The sequence below is a fragment of the Oncorhynchus masou genome, chromosome 3 (assembly GCF_036934945.1).
Source record: "Oncorhynchus masou masou isolate Uvic2021 chromosome 3, UVic_Omas_1.1, whole genome shotgun sequence".
Taxonomy (NCBI): domain Eukaryota; kingdom Metazoa; phylum Chordata; class Actinopteri; order Salmoniformes; family Salmonidae; genus Oncorhynchus; species Oncorhynchus masou.
Genome location: NC_088214.1, coordinates 910,826 through 935,356, shown reverse-complemented (window position 1 = coordinate 935,356; position 24,531 = coordinate 910,826). Strand labels below are relative to the sequence as shown.

General features: G+C 42.9%; 2 protein-coding genes across 3 annotated transcripts in view; both read left to right on the top strand.

Moving 5' to 3' along the window:
- LOC135508558 (collagen alpha-2(VI) chain-like) overlaps window positions 1–4,696 on the top strand; it is a 48,732-nt gene extending 44,036 nt beyond the window's left edge. For both annotated transcript variants that reach the window (XM_064928840.1, XM_064928833.1), the window contains exons 27-28: window positions 2,700–3,034; window positions 3,506–4,696. In XM_064928840.1, the coding sequence (XP_064784912.1) occupies window positions 2,700–3,034; window positions 3,506–3,772 (602 nt within the window). In that variant the 3' untranslated portion in view covers window positions 3,773–4,696. The remainder of the gene's footprint in view (window positions 1–2,699; window positions 3,035–3,505) is intronic.
- Window positions 4,697–6,455: 1,759 nt separating this feature from the next.
- zgc:162816 (uncharacterized protein LOC571260 homolog) lies at window positions 6,456–24,531 on the top strand. Its single transcript, XM_064928820.1, is given in 11 exon segments — window positions 6,456–6,559; window positions 9,820–9,969; window positions 10,066–10,195; window positions 12,842–12,992; window positions 14,223–14,403; window positions 14,480–14,598; window positions 14,689–14,841; window positions 20,955–20,991; window positions 23,330–23,376; window positions 23,379–23,446; window positions 24,201–24,531. Coding segments are annotated over 11 exon segments (1,149 nt in total). The 5' UTR covers window positions 6,456–6,536; the 3' UTR covers window positions 24,291–24,531.

Here is a 24,531-nt window from a genome sequence, read left to right as displayed (position 1 = left end):
GAGTGGGCAGGGAGCTAGTAGGCTGAGTGGACAGGGCGCTAGTAGACTGAGTGGACAGGGAGCTAGTAGACTGAGTAGACGGGGAGCTAGTAGACTGAGTGGACAGGGAGCTAGTAGACTGAGTGGACAGGGAGCTAGTAGGCTGAGTGGACAGGGCGCTAGTAGACTGAGTAGACAGGGAGCTAGTAGACTGAGTGGACAGGGAGCTAGTAGACTGAGTGGACAGGGAGCTAGTAGACTGAGTGGACAGGGAGCTAGTAGACTGAGTGGACAGGGAGCTAGTAGGCTGAGTAGACAGGGCGCTAGTAGACTGAGTGGACAGGGAGCTAGTAGAATGAGTGGACAGGGAGCTAGTAGACTGAGTGGACGGGGAGCTAGTGGAATGAGTGGGCAGGGAGCTAGTTGACTGAGTGGACAGGGAGCTAGTAGACTGAGTGGACAGGGAGCTGGTAGACTGAGTGGGTGGGGAGCTAGTGGGCTGAGTGGGCAGGGATCTTACCTTGACGGACAGTTCTTTGAAAACGCCTGTCAAGCAACATGGACTCAGTGAACATTGTTGCAGTCAGATTATCTCAATCAAATGTGCTGATACACAAAGCAACTCAAACAACATTGACATTGCATGCAACATCCAAACCTGTCACACATTATCACATCATGGTTTCACAAATAATTTGTTTATCCAACTGTTTGGTTACTGTAACAGCATCCATATAGACAACATGTAGGCTATATAATTTAGCTAGCTTGCCCAAATGGAATTGTCAGTACTGTTTATCAAGCTACCTATATAGTTCATCTGGAGGAAATGTGTTGTAAAGTTACAGGTTGAGGTCATATAGGCATTTATACTGTATGTCAGACAATGTTCATACAGTAAATCATGACAATCAATGATGTCAAGAAGTTTTTATGAATCTCCCTTTTGATATGTCTTTTGATGTAATGACATGACAATGTGTCTGAGTTTTGGGCAACCCCTCCCCCGCTTTGGTTCCATGCTGGCTGAAGACCTAGCTAACTAGTAATTAGCTAACACCAGATACAAGTGGAAACCTAGAAGTATATTTGCCTAAGATGAATAGGGGAAATGTCTTATTATATTTGCTAACACGCTGCAGTCAAAGTTTGGCACTTACTACCTAGTTGTGTGTGCAAACCACGACCTTCTGCGAACATGCCCTCTATTTAAATTTGGTAAGAGTTTAAGACATTACTATTGGTGTCTTAAAATGTGCCTTTTTGTGATGTCACAAAAGGCCCTTAATAATCCCGCCTCCTGAATCCAAGTGTTTGACATGAGGGAGGGGACCAGTCATTTTATGATTCAACTTTATCAATGTAGAAGCAACAGTCATTTTATGATTCAACTTTATCAATGTCGAAGCAACAGTCATTTTTCATACTTTGATTTGGTTTCATCCAAATATAGTTTTGACTGTTCAGGACCTTTAAGTTTTAGTAAAGTGACTTTAATAACCTGCTTTTAATATCCTGCAGAGAGCATGCAGATAATGGATGGGTAGATCTTTGTTCAGTTATATGCAGATAAAGGATGGGTAGATCTTGGTTCAGTTATATGCACTTTTATTTATTTATTTATTTATTTTTTATTTCACCTTTATTTAACCAGGTAGTCTAGTTGAGAACAAGTTCTCATTTGCAACTGCGACCTGGCCAAGATAAAGCTTAGCAGTGTGAGCAGACAACACAGAGTTACACATGGAGTAAACAATTAACAAGTCAATAACACAGTACAAAAAAGGCGAGTCTATATACATTGTGTGCAAAAGGCATGAGGAGGTAGGCGAATAATTACAACCTTGCAGATTAGCACTGGAGTGATAAATGATCAGATGGTCATGTACAGGTAGAGATACTGGTGTGCAAAAGAGCAGAAAAGTAAATAAATAAAAACAGTGTGGGGATGAGGTAGGTGAAAATGGGTGGGTTATTTACCAATAGACTATGTACAGCTGCACTTAAAGGATGGGTAGATCTTTGTTCAGTTATGACAAATTATCTGAGAACCCAAAAACAAATTATAAGGTGTTCCTCAGGGTTCGATACTTGGACCCCTGCAGTTCTTGTTATACATGTTGGCACTTTAATTCCTATACATGGTAGGGATGTCATGGCCATAATAATGGCATATATCTATGGTTATCAATGAACCAAGAGGAGGCTGCTGTAAAACATTTCACTGTACCTATCTGTTGTATGTGACAATACATGCATTGTTATTTATTTTTGGCATATAAATATTGGATGACAGCCAGTCAACTTCCTTTTCCCCTCTTCACTCAGACTAGACAGACAGTCAACTTCCTCTTCCCCTCTTCACTCAGACTAGACAGCCAGTCAACTTCCTCTTCCCCTCTTCACTCAGACTAGACAGCCAGTCAACTTCCTCTTCCTCTCTTCACTCAGGCTAGACAGCCTGTCAACTTCCTCTTCCCCTCTTCACTCAGACTAGACAGCCAGTCATCTTCCTCTTCCTCTCTTCACTCAGACTAGACAGATGATGTTATCTAGCTGTGTATGTGTGTGTTTCTGAGCTAGCTGCTGTCAGCTGTGTGTGTGTGTGCGCGAGTTAACGTGTGTTGGTGTGTGTCTATGTATGTTTATAGTTCAAGTAGATGCGTGTGTGTCAATGTGTGTGTGTGTGTCTTCAACGTGTGTGTGTGTGTGTGTTTCAGAGCCAGCGGTGGCCAGCTGTGTCCAGCGCCCTGTGGACCTTGTGTTCATGCTGGACGGGTCAGAGAGGATGGGAGTGGAGAACCACCGCCGAGCCAAGGAGTTCATCGAGAACGTGGCGCGCCGCCTCACCCTGGCCAACGGCCAATCAGACGACAGGAACGCCCGCATCGCCCTGCTGCAGTACGGCAGCAAATCAGAACAGAAGGTTGAGTTTTCGCTCACGCACAATCTGACGGTGATCGCTGATTCGCTGGCTGGGATGAGCTACATGGACTCCGCCTCCTCTCTGGGCAGCGCCATCATACACGCTGTCAACAACCTGGTGATGTCACAGGTACACGTTACGCACACACGCTGTCAACAACCTGGACAGTTCTACCTACAGTGTACACTGTATAACTATACTGTCTCTGTTCTACAGTCGTAATACTGTATAACTATACTGTCTCTGTTCTACAGTCATAATACTGTATAAATACACTGTCTCTGTTCTACAGTCGTAATACTGTATAACTCTACTGTCTCTGTTCTACAGTCGTAATACTGTATAACTATACTGTCTCTGTTCTACAGTCGTAATACTGTATAACTATACTGTCTCTGTTCTACAGTCGTAATACTGTATAACTATACTGTCTCTGTTCTACAGTCATAATACTGTATAAATACACTGTCTCTGTTCTACAGTCGTAATACTGTATAACTCTACTGTCTCTGTTCTACAGTCGTAATACTGTATAACTATACTGTCTCTGTTCTACAGTCGTAATACTGTATAACTCTACTGTCTCTTTGTGCTCTACAGGGCAGCCGTCTGGCGCGTCGTAACGCAGAACTGTCTTTTGTCTTCATTACCGACGGAATCACTGCCAGCGAAAGCCTGGAGGAGGGCGTGTCAGCCATGCGGCGGGCTGAGGGTGTTCCCACGGTGATCGCCATGGGGACCGACACGGACCAGGACGTGCTGAGGAAGGTTGCCCTGGGAGACACGTCAGCCATCTTTAGAGGAGAGGACTATGCCACGCTGGGGAAACCCACATTCCTAGAACGCTTCATCCGCTGGGTCTGCTAACCAGCTAACCAGCTAACCAGCTCATTAGAGCTAACCAGCTGTGTTTTAACTAACAGTTAAAGGTGCAATCCGTAAGAATCTTTTTAGTAACGAAATAAACAAACAAATCAATGTGTTCTTAGATGTGCTCTGTGCTTTGCAAAGTTTAAGCAAAAAGTGGCAGAACTTGGAAGCTCAACTTCTAGCTCGTCCAAGAGACACAAGGCACTCCAGATTTTTGTATCTTTTAAATTAATTAAGTTACAGATTTCACCTTTAACTAGCTAAGCCCAAACAACCGAAGCCTTTCTCATCAGAGAGATACTGAAGTATGAAAGAGGTTGCAATTGTAAGTCTTGTTTCTGTTTGTTTTTTTGTATTGTGTTTCTAGAAGAGATCCCTCACTGTGAGGTCTGTATCAGTACGTTTGTATTTTACACTAAAGGTGCTATTCTAGTGGAAGGAGTTACACACAGTCTCGTGTTGCACAAACAGTCAACTCTGTTTATCAAACAGTCTTAATTTTTAAACAGTTCAGTTTTTCAAACTTTGTAATTTCGATAGAAGTGCCGCTTTATACTCTATTATTCTAGTTCAGGGGACCATCCACTCATTTAGACACATCTTTCACACACATCTCTCACACACAAACACACCAATTAGTTCAGGGTTTCAAACTCGGTCCTGTCCTCCTGCTGAGCTAGCTACTCTGAGCTAGCTACTAAACCCAACACACCTACATCTATACCCAACACACCCACATCTATACCCAACACACACACACACACACACACACACACACACACACACACACACACACACACACACACACAAACACACACACACACACACACACACACACACACACACACACACACACACACTGAAAATGCATTTGTTGTAAACTTAGCCGTATGTAATAAAGCTAGCTGTGGTGAAACCAGACCTGTGTGTGTTTGTACACATCTGTATTGCACCTGTATTTAAGATCTTCTAGATGTGAACCATAAGTATCCTGTCTGTCCTCTGGAGTGTCTGGAAGTTAGCCACAACCTGCTGTTTGAAGGGGAATGGAAACACTTGGCCTCTTCACTTGGCGCTCAGAACAATAGTCAAATTAGCTGCCATGTTGGAGTCAACATAAACCATAAATTATATGCTAAATATTCCCTTACCTTTGATGATCTTCATCAGAAAGCACTCACAGGAATCCCAGGTCCACAATAAATGCTTGATTTGTGTGATAATGTCCGTTATTTATGTCCAATTAGCTCCTTTTATTAGCGCGTTTGGTACACCTATCCAAATGCTGGTGCTGGTCGACCATTTTTTTCGGACAAAAACTTCAAAAAGTTATATTACAGGTCAAAGAAACATTTCATAATAAGTACAGAATCAATCATTAGGATGTTTTTATCATAAATCTTCAAGAAAGTTCCAACCGGAGAATTCCTTTGTGTCTTGAGGAGGAACGGAACGCAGGAAGATATCATGCGTTACGCGTGTGACCTGGAACTGGCTCTCTGCCAGTAGTCTGATTCATTCCCCTCTCATTCAGTCCCACAACACAGTAGAAGCCTCATTCAAATGTCTATAGACGGTTGACATCTAGTGGAAGCGCTAGGAAGTGAATCTTCAGTCATATCGCAATGGGATTTCAATAGGGAATGGTTTGAAAATATACCAACCTCAGATTTCTCACTTCCTGTTTGGATTTCTTCTCAGGTTCTTGCCTGCCATAGGAGTTCTGTTATACTCACAGACATCGTTCAAACAGTTTCAGAAACATCAGTGTTTTCTATCCAATACTAATAATAATATGCATATATTAGCAACTGAGACTGAGGAGCAGGCCGTTTATTCTGGGCACCTTTTCATCCAAGCTACTCAATAGTGCCCCTGCAGCCTTAAGACAATACCTTTAAGACAGCATCTTTAAGACAATACTTTTAAGACAGCATCTTTAAGAGAGCACCTTTAAGACAGCACCTTTAAGACAACATCTTTAAGACAATACCTTTAAGACAGCACCTTTAAGACAGCACCTTTAAGAGAGCATCTTTAAGAGAGCATCTTTAAGACAGCATCTTTAAGACAGCACCTTTAAGACAGCACCTTGGTTACTGTCTGCAGAACTTTGTATAAGGGATATAAAACCCAGTCATTTTCGTGGGTCTGAAACATAATAGGCCTAGGTCTTCTTTTGGTCTGGTCATATAAGCACCAAAACACACAATTTACTCAAGCCTGCCAATGGAACATTGGTGTCAATCTTTACTCTGGCAATTCAAGACGGCGCTACCCGTAGAGCTAATAAACTTGATTCAATATCAATATCAAAATCCTAAAAAATAGAGATGTTTCTATGTTCAATGCACATGTTTAGTAGTAGTGGATTGAATACATCTATTTGCTTAACTTTAGTGTTTCCATTCCCCTTTAAAACACCTCTTACACGATAAATACTGTAATGACCTGACTAGATCATACAGGAACAATTGTCCAGACTGAGGCTTGAGTTTACAAATTGACGGTTTATTAACCCAGCTTTACACAGGCTACTGTTTGGCCGTAGCCCAGGCCAAATAAATGGATACCCCATTAAAAAACCGTGAGCTTCTCTTGTGAAGGCCAGACATAAGAGAAAGAACAACGTCTGAACCTGGTCTTAACCTCCAATGCTCCCTGCCCAACCCCCCTCCACGCCTCTCCACCAACCACCAGGAAGCCCGGCATCAGAACATTCTAGGCATCCCCGTGATTGGCAGATAGCAGGTTGATTGGCATGTCGGGACCCCGCGAACACTGGTAAGTACAACACAACCCACGAATAACCGAACACATAACACAGTAATAACTTGGTAAAAAATATAGAACCTTGTAGGCATTAAGACAACCTGACCAAGGCTCTGTTATAGAGACATGAATGTGAAGGGAAAAGTCGCGGGGCTGCCGTTTTGCTGAAAGACAATCGACAGATTGCACCATCGCCAGAATGAGCGGATTTGTCAAAGAGGACGCGCTCTCCCTCAGCTATGTTTGGTCACGCAGGGACACCATAGAATGGACCTTGACCACAGCTGATGAGGTGCTGACTTGTTCGAGTTAGTTAGTTTACATCTGGAATAAAGGTTTGTGTCTGTGCAATTCATCTCAGCCGCGCTGGACAAAAGACTGATACATCACTTTTGTGAGTATGTTTACAAAGTAATAAAACACATTGGCCTTATTTTACACTCTTCACGTTATTTCTACTTAGTAGATTGTATAATCAACGCGTTCATTTTGAACTGTGCTCCAAGTCGTTTTGAAATCGGAGCATCTACGCCTGCAATTTAACATCACGAGCGGAACCTCTATCATATTGTCCAGTCTTGTCACAGCACCGTCATTGTAAATACGAACGTGTTCTTAACTGACATGCCTAGTGAAATAAAGGTCAATTAACTTAACCGTGAACCGTGGCACTTTGAAGCATATGATTGGTCTAGTTATGTAAGGGATCAAGGGGATTGGATGCATGTTTTAAAGAAACGCCCCTCAAGATTAGACTGTGTAGAGTACGAGGATCTTCAACTCGTAGAAATAAACCACCTGAATATTGATATTCAATAGCTTTTTCTTGAAGGTTGGGTGATTTAGAGAAATTAGCCCTATTTTTAAAGAGAGAGTTAAACCCAAATACAAAATCTTTGTGACTTTATATTGAAATAAGTCTATGGACAAGGACACTGCAATCAATCTATGATTTGTTTACCCACTGCCATCAATGTGACCATTTCCTGTGCAGATCCTTAGTGTATTGGTGACAATTCCTGCCGCGTATCACATACAACTTTCCACCTGAGAACGGGGATCCTGCTTCCAACCTTCCCACTGTTTCTAGAGAACAGGGATCCCTGCTTCCAACCTTCCCACTGTTTCTAGAGAACAGGGATCCTGCTTCCAACCTTCCCACTGTTTCTAGAGAACGGGGATCCTGCTTCCAACCTTCCCACTGTTTCTAGAGAACGGGGATCCCTGCTTCCAACCTTCCCACTGTTTCTAGAGAACGGGATCCTGCTTCCAACCTTCCCACTGTTTCTAGAGAACAGGGATCCTGCTTCCAACCTTCCCACTGTTTCTAGAGAACAGGGATCCTGCTTCCAACCTTCCCACTGTTTCTAGAGAACAGGGATCCTGCTTCCAACCTTCCCACTGTTTCTAGAGAACAGGGATCCTGCTTCCAACCTTCCCACTGTTTCTAGAGAACAGGGATCCTGCTTCCAACCTTCCCACTGTTTCTAGAGAACAGGGATCCTGCTTCCAACCTTCCCACTGTTTCTAGAGAACAGGGATCCTGCTTCTTCCCACTGTTTCTAGAGAACAGGGATCCTGCTTCAACCTTCCCACTGTTTCTAGAGAACAGGGATCCCTGCTTCCAACCTTCCCACTGTTTCTAGAGAACAGGGATCCTGCTTCCAACCTTCCCACTGTTTCTAGAGAACAGGGATCCTGCTTCCAACCTTCCCACTGTTTCTAGAGAACAGGGATCCTGCTTCCAACCTTCCCACTGTTTCTAGAGAACAGGGATCCTGCTTCCAACCTTCCCACTGTTTCTAGAGAACAGGGATCCTGCTTCCAACCTTCCCACTGTTTCTAGAGAACAGGGATCCTGCTTCCAACCTTCCCACTGTTTCTAGAGAACAGGGATCCTGCTTCCAACCTTCCCACTGTTTCTAGAGAACAGGGATCCCTGCTTCCAACCTTCCCACTGTTTCTAGAGAACAGGGATCCTGCTTCCAACCTTCCCACTGTTTCTAGAGAACAGGGATCCTGCTTCCAACCTTCCCACTGTTTCTAGAGAACAGGGATCCTGCTTCCAACCTTCCCACTGTTTCTAGAGAACAGGGATCCTGCTTCCAACCTTCCCACTGTTTCTAGAGAACAGGGATCCTGCTTCCAACCTTCCCACTGTTTCTAGAGAACAGGGATCCTGCTTCCAACCTTCCCACTGTTTCTAGAGAACAGGGATCCTGCTTCCAACCTTCCCACTGTTTCTAGAGAACAGGGATCCTGCTTCCAACCTTCCATTGTTTATAGCATTAGCCTGTCTCCCTCTCATTTCATTACTGTCTGAACAAAGTGAAAACCAACAAAAAAATATTAGCATACTTTAAATGTCCCACCCCCCCAAAAAATAATCTCAAAGTCATCAAATGGTGAGTGTCCATGTAATGTTTAAACCTAAACCTGAACCTAAATCACCTGACCGGTGGGTTTTATTGTCCACCCTGGATCACCTGACCGGTGGGTTTTATTGTCCACCCTGGATCACCTGACAGGTGGGTTTTATTGTCCACCCTGGATCACCTGACCGGTGGGTTTTATTGTCCACCCTGGATCACCTGACCGGTGGGTTTTATTGTCCACCCTGGATCACCTGACCGGTGGGTTTTATTGTCCACATTGGATCACCTGACCGGTGGGTTTTATTGTCCACCCTGGATCACCTGACAGGTGGGTTTTATTGTCCACCCTGGATCACCTGACCGGTGGGTTTTATTGTCCACCCTGGATCACCTGACCGGTGGGTTTTATTGTCCACCCTGGATCACCTGACCGGTGGGTTTTATTGTCCACCCTAATCACAGGCCTAAGCCATGTCAAGATACGTAGAATGCAGGAAATTATCTATAAAAGTGTAAAATGTTCCTGATGGGGCAATGAAATCCAAATGGCAAATCTCACTCCAAGCTTTCTTCAACAGTTGGCAGCCCTGCGTCAGCGCAGATCTAGCGGCAGATCTAGCAGATCTAGCGGCTGCCTGGGCAACAGCATGTTATTGTTATTGTTATTATATGTGAATAAGTCCTCCAAGAGTAAAGGGGCCCAGTAACTTAGTTAGGTCGCCTTTTATCATTGTATCTGTTAGTTCCAGTGTCGTTCAGGTTGTCAAAATGTTGTCTGTTTTTTTAAAGTTGCAGGTTCAGTTTAGGCTTCAGGTTATATCTTTGACACTCTGCCCCATTGACAGGTTAGAGATAGATTTGACGTGTGTGTGTGTGTGTGTGTGTGTGTGTGTATAGTGTGATGGAGGGGGACCATATAACCACCCTGTCTACTCCTGTAATGGTTGTGGATGTTGATATAGTGAAGAGGAATGCTGAGAAAATGAGAGAACACTGGACCAAGCTGGGAGTCACACTTCGACCCCACATGAAGACACACAAGACCCTGTAAGACATATTTACACACACACACACACATTTACACACACACACATACAAACCCAATAAGAGACCTGAACTGTGTGTGTGTGTGTGTGTGTGTTGTGAGTGTGGTGATATAATGACAGGTGGGTCTAGGAGTTGTATCGTCGTGTCAACACTGGCAGAAGCCGGTTTCTATGCCGACCATGGATATGACGACATCCTGTATGCCTACTCTGTGCCCTTTGACAAGGTACACACCCTAACCCCTGCACACTACACCCTAACCCCTGCACACTACACCCTCCACACTACACCCTAAACCCTGCACACTACACCCTAAACCCTGCACACTACACCCTAACCCCTGCACACTACACCCTAACCCCTGCACACTACACCCTAACCCCTGCACACTACACCCTCCACACTACACCCTAAACCCTCCACACTACACCCTAAACCCTCCACACTACACCCTAAACCCTCCACACTACACCCTAAACCCTCCACATGACACCCTAACCCCTCCGCACTACGCCCTAACCCCTCCGCACTACGCCCTAACCCCTCCACACTACACCTAACTTCCATAGTGGACAAATGCTACATACCTAACCCCTCCACACTACGCCCTAACCCCTCCACACTACACCCTAACCCCTCCGCACCCCGCCCTAACCCCTCCGCACCCCGCCCTAACCCCTCCGCACTACACCCTAACCCCTCCGCACTACACCCTAACCCCTCCGCACTACCCTAACCCCTCCGCACTCTGCCCTAACCCCTCCGCACTCTGCCCTAACCCCTCCGCACCCCGCCCTAACCCCTCCACACTACACCCTAACTTCCATAGTGGAGGGTAAATGCTGTTTACATACCCTAACCCCTCCACACTAACCCTAACCCCTCCGCACTACGCCCTAACCCCTCCGCACTACGCCCTAACCCCTCCGCAACCCCTAACCCCTCCACACCCCTCCGCACACCCTAACCCCTCCGCAACCCTAACCCCTCCGCACTCTGCCCTAACCCCTCCGCACTCTGCCCTAACCCCTCCGCAGTGGATAGTGGAGGGTAAATGCTGTTTACATACCCTAACCCCTCCACACTACACCCTAACCCCTCCTCACTACGCCCTAACCCCTCCGCACTACGCCCTAACCCCTCCGCACTACGCCCTAACCCCTCCGCACTACACCCTAACCCCTCCGCACTCTGCCCTAACCCTCCGCACCCCCTCCACTAACCCCTCCGCACCCCGCCCTAACCCCTCCGCACCCCACCCTAACCCCTCCGCACTCTGCCCTAACCCCTCCGCACTCTGCCCTAACCCCTCCGCACCCCGCCCTAACCCCTCCGCACCCCGCCCTAACCCCTCCACACTACACCCTAACCCCATCCACACTCCGCCCTAACTTCCATAGTGAAGGGTAAATGCTGTTTACACACCCTAACCCCTCCACACTACACCCTAACCCCTCCACACTACACCCTAACCCCTCCACACTACACCCTAACTTCCATAGTGGAGGGTATTTTCACACCCTAACCCCTCCACACTACGCCCTAACCCCTCCACACTACGCCCTAACCCCTCCACACTACGCCCTAACCCCTCCACACTACACCCTAACCCCTCCACACCACCCTAACCCCTCCACACTACACCCTAACTTCCATAGTGGAGAGTAAATGCTATTTACACACCCTAACCCCTTCACACTACGCCCTAACCCCTTCACACTACACCCTAACCCCTCCACACTACGCCCTAACCCCTTCACACTACACCCTAACCCCTCCACACTCCGCCCTAACTTCCATAGTGGAGGGTAAATGCTGTTTACACACCTTTATAAACCTACCCTTTGCTGAGAAATGCATTAAACGTTGTTACGTTACTTACTGCCAACGGCGACCAGCGTTTTGCCTCTACCTCACTAACTAACTGTACAGCTAGATGCCTCTACCTCACTAACTGTACAGCTAGATGCCTCTACCTCACTAACTGTACAGCTAGATGCCTCTACCTCACTAACTGTACAGCTAGATGCCTCTACCTCACTAACTATACAGCTAGATGCCTCTACCTCACTAACTAACTGTACAGCTAGATGCCTCTACCTCACTAACTAACTGTACAGCTAGATGCCTCTACCTCACTAACTAACTGTACAGCTAGATGCCTCTACCTCACTAACTAACTGTACAGCTAGATGCCTCTACCTCACTAACTAACTGTACAGCTAGATGCCTCTACCTCACTAACTGTACAGCTAGATGCCTCTACCTCACTAACTGTACAGCTAGATGCCTCTACCTCACTAACTATACAGCTAGATGCCTCTACCTCACTAACTGTACAGCTAGATGCCTCTACCTCACTAACTAACTGTACAGCTAGATGCCTCTACCTCACTAACTAACTGTACAGCTAGATGCCTCTACCTCACTAACTAACTGTACAGCTAGATGCCTCTACCTCACTAACTAACTGTACAGCTAGATGCCTCTACCTCACTAACTAACTGTACAGCTAGATGCCTCTACCTCACAAACTAACTGTACAGCTAGATGCCTCTACCTCACTAACTAACTGTACAGCTAGATGCCTCTACCTCACTGCCTGCACACTAACTGTACAGCTAGATGCCACATGCCTACTCTGTGCCCTTCGACTATGTATCCTACACCAGACCCTTAAACTGCGCTTGCGTGTGTGTGTGTCTGTGTGTGTGTGAGCATGTGGTGCGTGTCTGTGTGTGTGTGAGCATGCATGTTCGAGCTGGAAACACAAGCATTCCGTTGCACCCGCAATAACATCTGCAAAAAATGTGTATGACAAATAAAATGAGATGTGTGTGTCTGTGTGGTGTCTGTGTGTGTGGTGTGTAAGGTTGAGCGCTGTGCGGTGCTGGCAGAGCGTCTGTCTCTGTTCCAGGTGTTGTTGGACCACAGAGATGCTCTGGAGCAGCTGTGGAAGAGACCACTGACAGACGGGCGGGTGTGGCGCGTCTGGCTCAAACTGGACTGTGACAACGGAAGAGGTGAGAGTGTTCTAGAATGCTATTATGGTGTTCTAGAATGCTTCGCTGTTCTGTTCCTTCAGACCTGGGCCAAAAGTATGTCAAATATGTTAATGTTTGAAATATACTATATAAATGAAGTTTGATTTAATTTTGAAAGTCAGATACTTGGAAGTATTTGAGGTGCACTTGGCTTGGTGTTTACTATTCCATTGGTTTGAAATCAAGTGCACCTCAAAGTATTGGGAGAATTTGACTCATGTACTTGACCCAGGGGCGCCTTCAGTCGGATGCAGCATTTTGAAATGTTCAGATAGGAATACGCTACGTAGAACAAATATGCCTCTCTGACATGGTGAATAAGCAATCAGCTCCATTCATGGAATTTCTATACGCAACGTTGAACAACTTTTGGCCACTGAACGTGGCTCTGGCTTGTGTTCAGTACAACAGGTACCTTACTGAACCACCAGTTCAAGAACTTTGTGATTATGGAGGACAGTTTTTACTTTTATTATTATATTTTATACCTGTTTTCTCCTCAATTTCATGGTGTCCAATTTTGTTGTAGTCTTGTCTCATCTCTGCAACTCCTGTACGAACTCAGGAGAGGCGAAGGTTGAGGGCTGTGCGTCCTCCTTAACCCAACGCTGCATCTTGACACAATGCCCACTCAACCCGGAGGCCAGCCGCACTAATGTGTTGGAGGAAACGCCGTACACCTGGTGACCATGTCAGCATGCACTGCACCCGGCCCACCACAGGAGGCGCTAGTTTTGCACTGTTGGTTAAGGGCCTGTAAGTAAGCATTTCACCTGTTGTATTCGGCGCACGTGACAAATAAACTTTAATTTGAATTAGTGTGCGATGGGACAAGGACATCCCTGCCGGCCAAACCCTCCCCTAACCCGGACAACGTTGGGCCAATTGTGCACCGCCCCTTGGGTCTCCCGGTCGCGACAGAGCCTGGACTCGAACCCAGAATCTCTAGTGGTAAAGTGGCACAGCTAATACTGTGATGCAGTGTCTTAGACCACTGCACCACCCGGGAGGCCCAGAGGACAGTTACCATATGGTGTGCTGCGTGAGTGTTGTGATTTCAGATGAACACACATATCGATCAGGTCACACCCACCAAATGGTAGCAAATGTACCTTTTAATGGGGGTTGAAGAACGAAGCGCACCGTTTTGGGGAAACGTGTCGTTCAGTACAAACATTGAACTGAACACACCGTGGTTCTGTTTTGTAGCGGGTGTTCTGCACTCGGAGCCAGAGGCACTGAGATTGGCCCAGGCCATCTCTGAGTCAGAGGGGGTGGAGCTGACGGGGGTGTACGCCCACTGTGGGAACACCTATGGCTGCAGAGGGGCGGAGCAAATACATGCTGTTGCCCATGAAACAACCACCCTCGTACTGCAGTTCATGGAGAAGTAAGAACACATACACACACACACACATAGACGTACACATACACAAAGACACACAAGTCTCTCTCTCTCTCTCCAGACTGAAGGCTGTGGGAATCAGCTGTAAATCCAGTATAGGCTCCACCCCCTCCTGCAGCCAGCCAATCAGTGACATGGCCAAGCTCAGCGAGGTGCATCCTGGGAACTACGTCTTCTTCGGTCAGTGTGGTGTGTGTGTGTGTGACTTCAACAGACCTATTGTAGTAGAAAGCAGTGTTGTTTTCTGATTGGCTGCTGTGCTTTCTGTAGACGTGCAGCAGTCTGTGATTGGTTCGTGCGGTCTGGAGGACGTGGCTGTCAGGGTTCTGAGCAGGGTTATAGGTCACTCTGCTCACAGAAACCAGCTGATCCTCGACTGTGGCTGGTCTGCTCTCAGGTACAGAAGCTGTATTAAATACTGTCGTTAGTACTATTATACTACTGTCATAGTACTATTATTACTGTCATAGTACTATTATACTACTGTCATAGTACTATTATTACTGTCATAGTACTATTATACTACTGTCATAGTACTATTATTACTGTCATAGTACTATTATACTACTGTCATAGTACTATTATTACTGTCATAGTACTATTATACTACTGTCATAGTACTGTTATTACTGTCATAGTACTATTATACTACTGTCATAGTACTATTATTACTGTCGTTATTACTATTATACTACTGTCATAGTACTGTTATTACTGTCGTTATTACTATTATACTACTGTCATAGTACTATTATTACTGTCATAGTACTATTATACTACTGTCATAGTACTGTTATTATTATACTACTGTCATAGTACTGTTATTACTGTCATAGTACTATTATACTACTGTCATAGTACTGTTATACTACTGTCATAGTACTGTTATTATTATACTACTGTCATAGTACTATTATACTACTGTCATAGTATTATAATTATACTACTGTCATAGTACTGTTATTATTATACTACTGTCATAGTATTATTATACTACTGTCATAGTATTATTATACTACTGTCATAGTACTGTTACTATTATACTACTGTCATAGTACTGTTACTATTATACTACTGTCATAGTACTATTATTACTGTCATAGTATTATTATACTACTGTCATAGTATTATTATTATTATACTACTGTCATAGTACTATTATTACTATTATACTACTGTCATAGTACTATTATTACTGTCATAGTACTGTTATTACTATTATACTACTGTCATAGTACAGTTATTACTATTATACTACTGTCATAGTACTATTATTACTATTATTCTACTGTCATAGTACTATTATTACTATTATACTACTGTCATAGTACTATTATTACTGTCATAGTACTGTTATTACTATTATACTACTGTCATAGTACTGTTATTACTATTATACTACTGTCATAGTACTATTATTATTATACTACCGTCATAGTACTATTATTACTATTATACTACTGTCATAGTACTGTTATTACTATTATACTACTGTCATAGTACTATTATTATTATTCTACTGTCATAGTACTATTATTATTATACTACTGTCATAGTACTATTATTATTATTCTACTGTCATAGTACTATTATTATTATACTACTGGCATAGTACTATTACTATTATACTACTGTCATAGTACTATTATTACTGTCATAGTACTATTATACTACTGTCATAGTACTGTTATTACTATTATACTACTGTCATAGTACTATTATTATTATTCTACTGTCATAGTACTATTATTATTATACTACTGTCATAGTACTATTATTATTATTCTACTGTCATAGTACTATTATTATTATACTACTGTCATAGTACTGTTATTATTATACTACTGTCATAGTACTATTATTATTATACTACTGTCATAGTACTGTTATTATTATACTACTGTCATAGTACTATTATTATTATACTACTGTCATAGTACTATTATTATTATACTACTGTCATAGTACTATTATTACTATTATACTACTGTCATAGTACTATTATTATTATTACTTCATAGTATATTATTACTACTCATATACTACTGTCATAGTACTATTATACTACTGTCATAGTACTATTATTATTATACTACTGTCATAGTACTATTATTATTATTATACTACTATAGTACTGTCATAGTACTATTATTATTATTACTACTGTCATAGTACTATTATTATTATACTACTGTCATAGTACTATTATTACTATAGTACTATTATTATTCTACTATCATAACTATTATTACTGTCATAGTACTATTATTATTATACTACTGTCATAGTACTATTATTATTATTCTTATTATATTACTATAGTACTGTCATACTACTGTATAGTAGTATTACTGTCATAGTACTATTATTACTGTCATAGTACTATTATTACTGTCATAGTACTATTATTACTGTCATAGTACTATTATTACTGTCATAGTATACTACTACTGTCATAGTACTGTTATACTGTCATAGTACTATTACTACTACATGTACTGGTGTTAGTACTACTGTCACATACTATTATGTCATAGTACTACTGTCATAGTACTATTATTACTACTTTATTACTACTGTCATAGTACTGTTGTCATTATTATAGTACTGTCATATAGTACTGTTACTTACTGTCATACTGTTTACTACTGTCATAGTACTGTTACTATACTACTGTCACAGTACTGGTGTTACTACTGTCATTACTACTGTCATAGTGTTACTACTGTCATAGTACTGGTGTTACTACTGTCATAGTACTGGTGTTACTACTGTCAGTACTGTTATTACTACTGTCATAGTACTGGTGTTACTATGTCAGTACTGTTATTACTACTGTCATAGTACTGGTGTTACTACTGTCATAGTAATGTTACTACTACTGTCATAGGTGTTACTACTTCATACTGGTGTTACTACTTCATATACTATAGTACTGGTGTTACTGTCATACTGTATTATTACTGTCACTACTGTCACTACTGGTTTACTTGTCACAGTACTTACTACTACTGTCATACTGTACTACTGTCACAGTACTGGTGTTACTACTGTCATAGGTGTTACTGTCATAGTACTGGTGTTACTACTGTCATAGTACTGGTGTTACTGTCATAGTACTGTTATTACTACTGTCATAGTACTGGTGTTACTACTGTCATACTGTTATTACTACTGTCATAGTACTGGTGTTACTACTGTCATAATGTACTACTACTGTCACAGTACTGGTGTTACTACTGTCACAGTACTGGTGTTACTACTGTCATAGTACTGTTACTACTACTGTCACAGTACTGTGTTACTACTGTCACAGTACTGGTGTTACTACTGTCACAGTACTGGTTTACTACTGTCACAGTACTGGTGTTACTACTGTCATAGTACTGTTACTACTACTGTCATAGTCACTGTTACTACTACTACTGGTCTATGTCAGTACTGTTACTACTACTGGTGTTACATGTCACAGTACTGTTACTACTGTCACTGGTGTTACTACTGTCACAGTACTGGTTTACTACTACTGTCACAGTACTGGTGTTACTACTGTCACAGTACTGGTGTTACTACTACAGTACTGGTGTTACTACTACTGTTATTACTACTGTCATAGTACTGGTGTTACTACTGTCATAGTACTGTTACTACTACTGTCATAGTACTGGTGTTACTACTGTCATAGTACTGTTACTACTACTGTCACACTGGTGTTACTACTGTCACAGTACTGGTGTTACTGTCACAGTACTGGTTTACTACTGTCATAGTACTGGTTACTGTCATAGTACTGTCATAGTACTGGTGTTACTACTACTGTCACAGTACTGGTGTTACTACTGTCACAGTACTGGTGTTACTACTGTCACAGTACTGGTGTTACTACTGTCACAGTACTACTACTGTCATAGTACTGGTGTTACTACTGTCACAGTACTGGTGTTACTACTACTACTGTCACAGTACTGTGTTACTACTGTCACAGTACTGGTGTTACTACTGTCACAGTACTGGTGTTACTACTGTCACAGTACTGGTGTTACTACTACTACTGTCATAGTACTGTGTTACTACATACTACTGTCATAGTACTGGTGTTACTGTCACTACTGGTGTTACTACTGTCATAGTACTGTTACTACTACTGTCATAGTACTGGTGTTACTACTGTCACAGTACTGGTTTTACTACTACTACTGGTGTTACTACTGTCATAGTACTGTTACTACTACTGTCACAGTACTGGTGTTACTACTGTCACAGTACTGGTGTTACTACTGTCACAGTACTGGTGTTACTACTGTCATAGTACTGGTGTTACTACTGTCACAGTACTACTACTGTCACAGTACTGGTGTTACTACTGTCACAGTACTGGTGTTACTACTGTCACAGTACTGGTGTTACTACTGTCATAGTACTGGTGTTACTACTGTCACAGTACTGGTGTTACTACTACTGTCATAGTACTGGTGTTACTACTGTCACAGTACTGGTGTTACTACTACTGTCACAGTACTGGTGTTACTACTGTCATACTGGTGTTACTACTGTCATAGTACTGGTGTTACTACTACTACTGTCATAGTACTGGTGTTACTACTGTCATAGTACTGGTGTTACTACTGTCAGTACTGTTACTACTACTGTCATAGTACTGTTACTACTACTGTCATAGTACTGTTACTACTACTGTCATAGTACTGTTTACTACTGTCATAGTACTGGTGTTACTACTGTCATAGTACTGGTGTTACTACTGTCATAGTACTGGTGTTACTACTGTCATAGTACTGGTGTTACTACTGTCATAGTACTGGTGTTATTACTACTGTCATAGTACTGGTGTTACTACTACTACTGTCATAGTACTGGTGTTACTACTACTACTGTCACAGTACTGGTGTTACTACTGTCATAGTACTGGTGTTACTACTACTACTACTGTCATAGTACTGGTGTTAATACTGTCATAGTACTGGTGTTACTACTGTCATAGTACTGGTGTTACTACTGTCATACTGGTGTTACTACTACTGTCATAGTACTGGTGTTACTACTACTACTGTCATAGTACTGGTGTTACTACTACTACTGTCACAGTACTGATACTTACATTAGTACTGGTGTTACTACTACTACTGTCATAGTACTGGTGTTACTACTGTCACAGTACTGGTGTTACTACTGTCACAGTACTGTGTTACTATAGTACTGGTGTTACTACTGTCATAGTACTGGTGTTACTACTGTCATAGTACTGGTGTTAATACTACTGTCATAGTACTGGTGTTACTACTACTGTCATAGTACTGGTGTTACTACTACTGTCAGTACTGGTGTTACTACTGTCACAGTACTGGTCATAGTACTGGTGTTACTACTGTCACAGTACTGGTGTTACTACTGTCATAGTACTGGTGTTACTACTGTCATAGTACTGGTGTTACTGTCACAGTACTGGTGTTACTACTGTCATAGTACTGTTACTACTACTGTCATAGTACTGGTGTTACTACTGTCACAGTACTGGTGTTACTACTGTCATAGTACTGGTGTTACTACTACTACTGGTGTTACTACTACTGTCATAGTACTGGTGTTACTACTGTCACAGTACTGGTGTTACTACTGTCACAGTACTGGTGTTACTACTGTCATAGTACTGGTGTTACTACTGTCACAGTACTGGTGTTACTACTGTCATAGTACTGGTGTTACTACTGTCATAGTACTGGTGTTACTACTGTCACAGTACTGTTGTTACTACTGTCACAGTACTGGTGTTACTACTACTACTGTCATAGTACTGGTGTTACTACTGTCACAGTACTGGTGTTACTACTACTGTCACAGTACTGGTGTTACTACTGTCATAGTACTGGTGTTACTACTACTGTCACAGTACTGGTGTTACTACTACTACTGTCATAGTACTGGTGTTACTACTGTCATAGTACTGGTGTTACTACTGTCAGTACTGTTACTACTACTGTCATAGTACTGTTACTACTACTGTCATAGTACTGTTACTACTACTGTCATAGTACTGGTGTTACTACTGTCATAGTACTGGTGTTACTACTGTCATAGTACTGGTGTTACTACTGTCATATTACTACTGTCATAGTACTGGTGTTACTACTGTCATAGTACTGGTGTTACTACTGTCATAGTACTGTTACTACTACTGTCATAGTACTGGTGTTACTACTGTCATAGTACTGTATTATTATCACATTTCAGTCTCGACTGATATGGATACTGTTATAGAGGGACACCCTGACCTCAGGTACTACTACAGTACTACTATGGTAATACTAGGACTGATATTACTGTTAGAGGGACACCCTGACCACAGGTACAGGTACTACTACAGTATACTATGGTAATACTAGGACTGATATTACTGTTAGAGGGACACCCTGACCACAGGTACTACTACAGTACTACTATGGTAATACTAGGACTGATATTACTGTTAGAGGGACACCCTGACCACAGGTACTACTACAGTACTACTATGGTAATACTAGGACTGATATTACTGTTAGAGGGACACCCTGACCTCAGGTACTACTACAGTACTACTATGGTAATACTAGGACTGATATTACTGTTAGAGGGACACCCTGACCTCATGTACTACTACAGTACTACTATGGTAATACTAGGACTGATATTACTGTTAGAGGGACACCCTGACCACAGGTACTACTACAGTACTACTATGGTAATACTAGGACTGATATTACTGTTAGAGGGACACCCTGACCACAGGTACTACTACAGTACTACTATGGTAATACTAGGACTGATATTACTGTTAGAGGGACACCCTGACCTCAGGTACTACTACAGTACTACTATGGTAATACTAGGACTGATATTACTGTTAGAGGGACACCCTGACCACAGGTACTACTACAGTACTACTATGGTAATACTAGGACTGATATTACTGTTAGAGGGACACCCTGACCTCAGGTACTACTACAGTACTACTATGGTAATACTAGGACTGATATTACTGTTAGAGGGACACCCTGACCACAGGTACTACTACAGTACTACTATGGTAATACTAGGACTGATATTACTGTTAGAGGGACACCCTGACCACAGGTACTACTACAGTACTACTATGGTAATACTAGGACTGATATTACTGTTAGAGGGACACCCTGACCTCAGGTACTACTACAGTACTACTATGGTAATACTAGGACTGATATTACTGTTAGAGGGACACCCTGACCACAGGTACTACTACAGTACTACTATGGTAATACTAGGACTGATATTACTGTTAGAGGGACACCCTGACCTCAGGTACTACTACAGTACTACTATGGTAATACTAGGACTGATATTACTGTTAGAGGGACACCCTGACCACAGGTACTACTACAGTACTACTATGGTAATACTAGGACTGATATTACTGTTAGAGGGACACCCTGACCTCAGGTACTACTACAGTACTACTATGGTAATACTAGGACTGATATTACTGTTAGAGGGACACCCTGACCACAGGTACTACTACAGTACTACTATGGTAATACTAGGACTGATATTACTGTTAGAGGGACACCCTGACCACAGGTACTACTACAGTACTACTATGGTAATACTAGGACTGATATTACTGTTAGAGGGACACCCTGACCTCAGGTACTACTACAGTACTACTATGGTAATACTAGGACTGATATTACTGTTAGAGGGACACCCTGACCACAGGTACTACTACAGTACTACTATGGTAATACTAGGACTGATATTACTGTTAGAGGGACACCCTGACCTCAGGTACTACTACAGTACTACTATGGTAATACTAGGACTGATATTACTGTTAGAGGGACACCCTGACCTCAGGTACTACTACAGTACTACTATGGTAATACTAGGACTGATATTACTGTTAGAGGGACACCCTGACCACAGGTACTACTACAGTACTACTATGGTAATACTAGGACTGATATTACTGTTAGAGGGACACCCTGACCTCAGGTACTACTACAGTACTACTATGGTAATACTAGGACTGATATTACTGTTAGAGGGACACCCTGACCACAGGTACTACTACAGTACTACTATGGTAATACTAGGACTGATATTACTGTTAGAGGGACACCCTGACCACAGGTACTACTACAGTACTACTGGTAATACTAGGACTGATATTACTGTTAGAGGGACACCCTGACCACAGGTACTACTACAGTACTACTATGGTAATACTAGGACTGATATTACTGTTAGAGGGACACCCTGACCACAGGTACTACTACAGTACTACTATGGTAATACTAGGACTGATATTACTGTTAGAGGGACACCCTGACCACAGGTACTACTACAGTACTACTATGGTAATACTAGGACTGATATTACTGTTAGAGGGACACCCTGACCTCAGGTACTACTACAGTACTACTATGGTAATACTAGGACTGATATTACTGTTAGAGGGACACCCTGACCACAGGTACTACTACAGTACTACTATGGTAATACTAGGACTGATATTACTGTTATCCCTGACCTCAGGTACCTACAGTACTACTTCATGGTAATACTAGGACTGATATTACCCTCTACTACTACAGCATTGGTAATACTATCCCTTACTGTTAGAGGGACACCCTGACCTCAGTACTACTACAGTACTACTATGGTAATACTAGGACTGATATTACTGTCACCCTGACCACAGGTACTACTACAGTACTACTATCCCTAGGACTGATATTACTGTCATCACCCTGACCTCAGGTACTACTACAGTACTACTATGGTAATACTAGGACTGATATTACTGTTAGAGGGACATCCTGACCTACTACAATATTACTACTGTACTGCTACTACTCCTATACTTCTGCAGTACCACTAGTCACCCCTGTCATCCCCCTGCATTGTTGTCTATGACCCAGGAGCATGGCTCCCTCTTCAGGACATGGACTACAGCAGATACCCCCTGGGAACACTGCTGACTATTATACCTTACCATGTGAGTACTCATCCCTGACTCATCCCCTGTTCAGTCATCCCCTACCGCATTAGTACTCATCCCTGACTCATCCCCTGTTCAGTCATCCCCTACCGCATTAGTACTCATCCCTTACTCCTCCCCTATTCAGTCATCCCCTACCGCATTAGTACTCATCCCTTACTCCTCCCCTATTCAGTCATCCCCTACTGCATTAGTACTCATCCCTTACTCCTCCCCTGTTCAGTCATCCCCTACTGCATTAGTACTCATCCCTTACTCCTCCCCTGTTCAGTCATCCCCTCCCGCATTAGTACTCATCCCTTACTCCTCCCCTATTCAGTCATCCCCTACTGCATTAGTACTCATCCCTTACTCCTCCCCTATTCAGTCATCCCCTCCCGCATTAGTACTCATCCCTTACTCCTCCCCTATTCAGTCATCCCCTACTGCATTAGTACTCATCCCTTACTCCTCCCCTATTCAGTCATCCCCTACTGCATTAGTACTCATCCCTTACTCCTCCCCTATTCAGTCATCCTCTACTGCATTAGTACTCATCCCTTACTCCTCCCCTATTCAGTCATCCTCTACTGCATTAGTACTCATTTACTCATTCAGTCATCCCTTACCACATTAACACTCATCCCTTACTCATCCCCTATTCACTCATCCCTTACCCACTCTCATCCCCGACCACGTTAGTATCTTTAAGTTGTCATTGTACACTACTTGTTCTGCAGGTCAGAGGTCTAATATAGGTGTGTTCATCCAGGCTTGTGCGACAGCCATGATGCATTCTGTGTACTACGTCCACTCTGGAGGTCGGCTGGTGGGAAAGTGGACACCCACACGTGGCTGGTGATCAAAGGAGCATCATGGGAAATGTAGTTCTGAGAGTGAGTGTTGGAGGGAATCAGCCTGAGCAAAGAGCTGGACAGAATCACTAATCACCTTGAAGCTCAAATGACTTATTGGGAAATGTCCTTCCTATCTTTTCCTTTCCTCATCGTTTCTATTGTCCGTCCTGCATTGGGGCGGTACTATACAGCTGTCACTGACACTAAACCATGTTTTACACTAATAAATGAACCACTTTCCTTAAA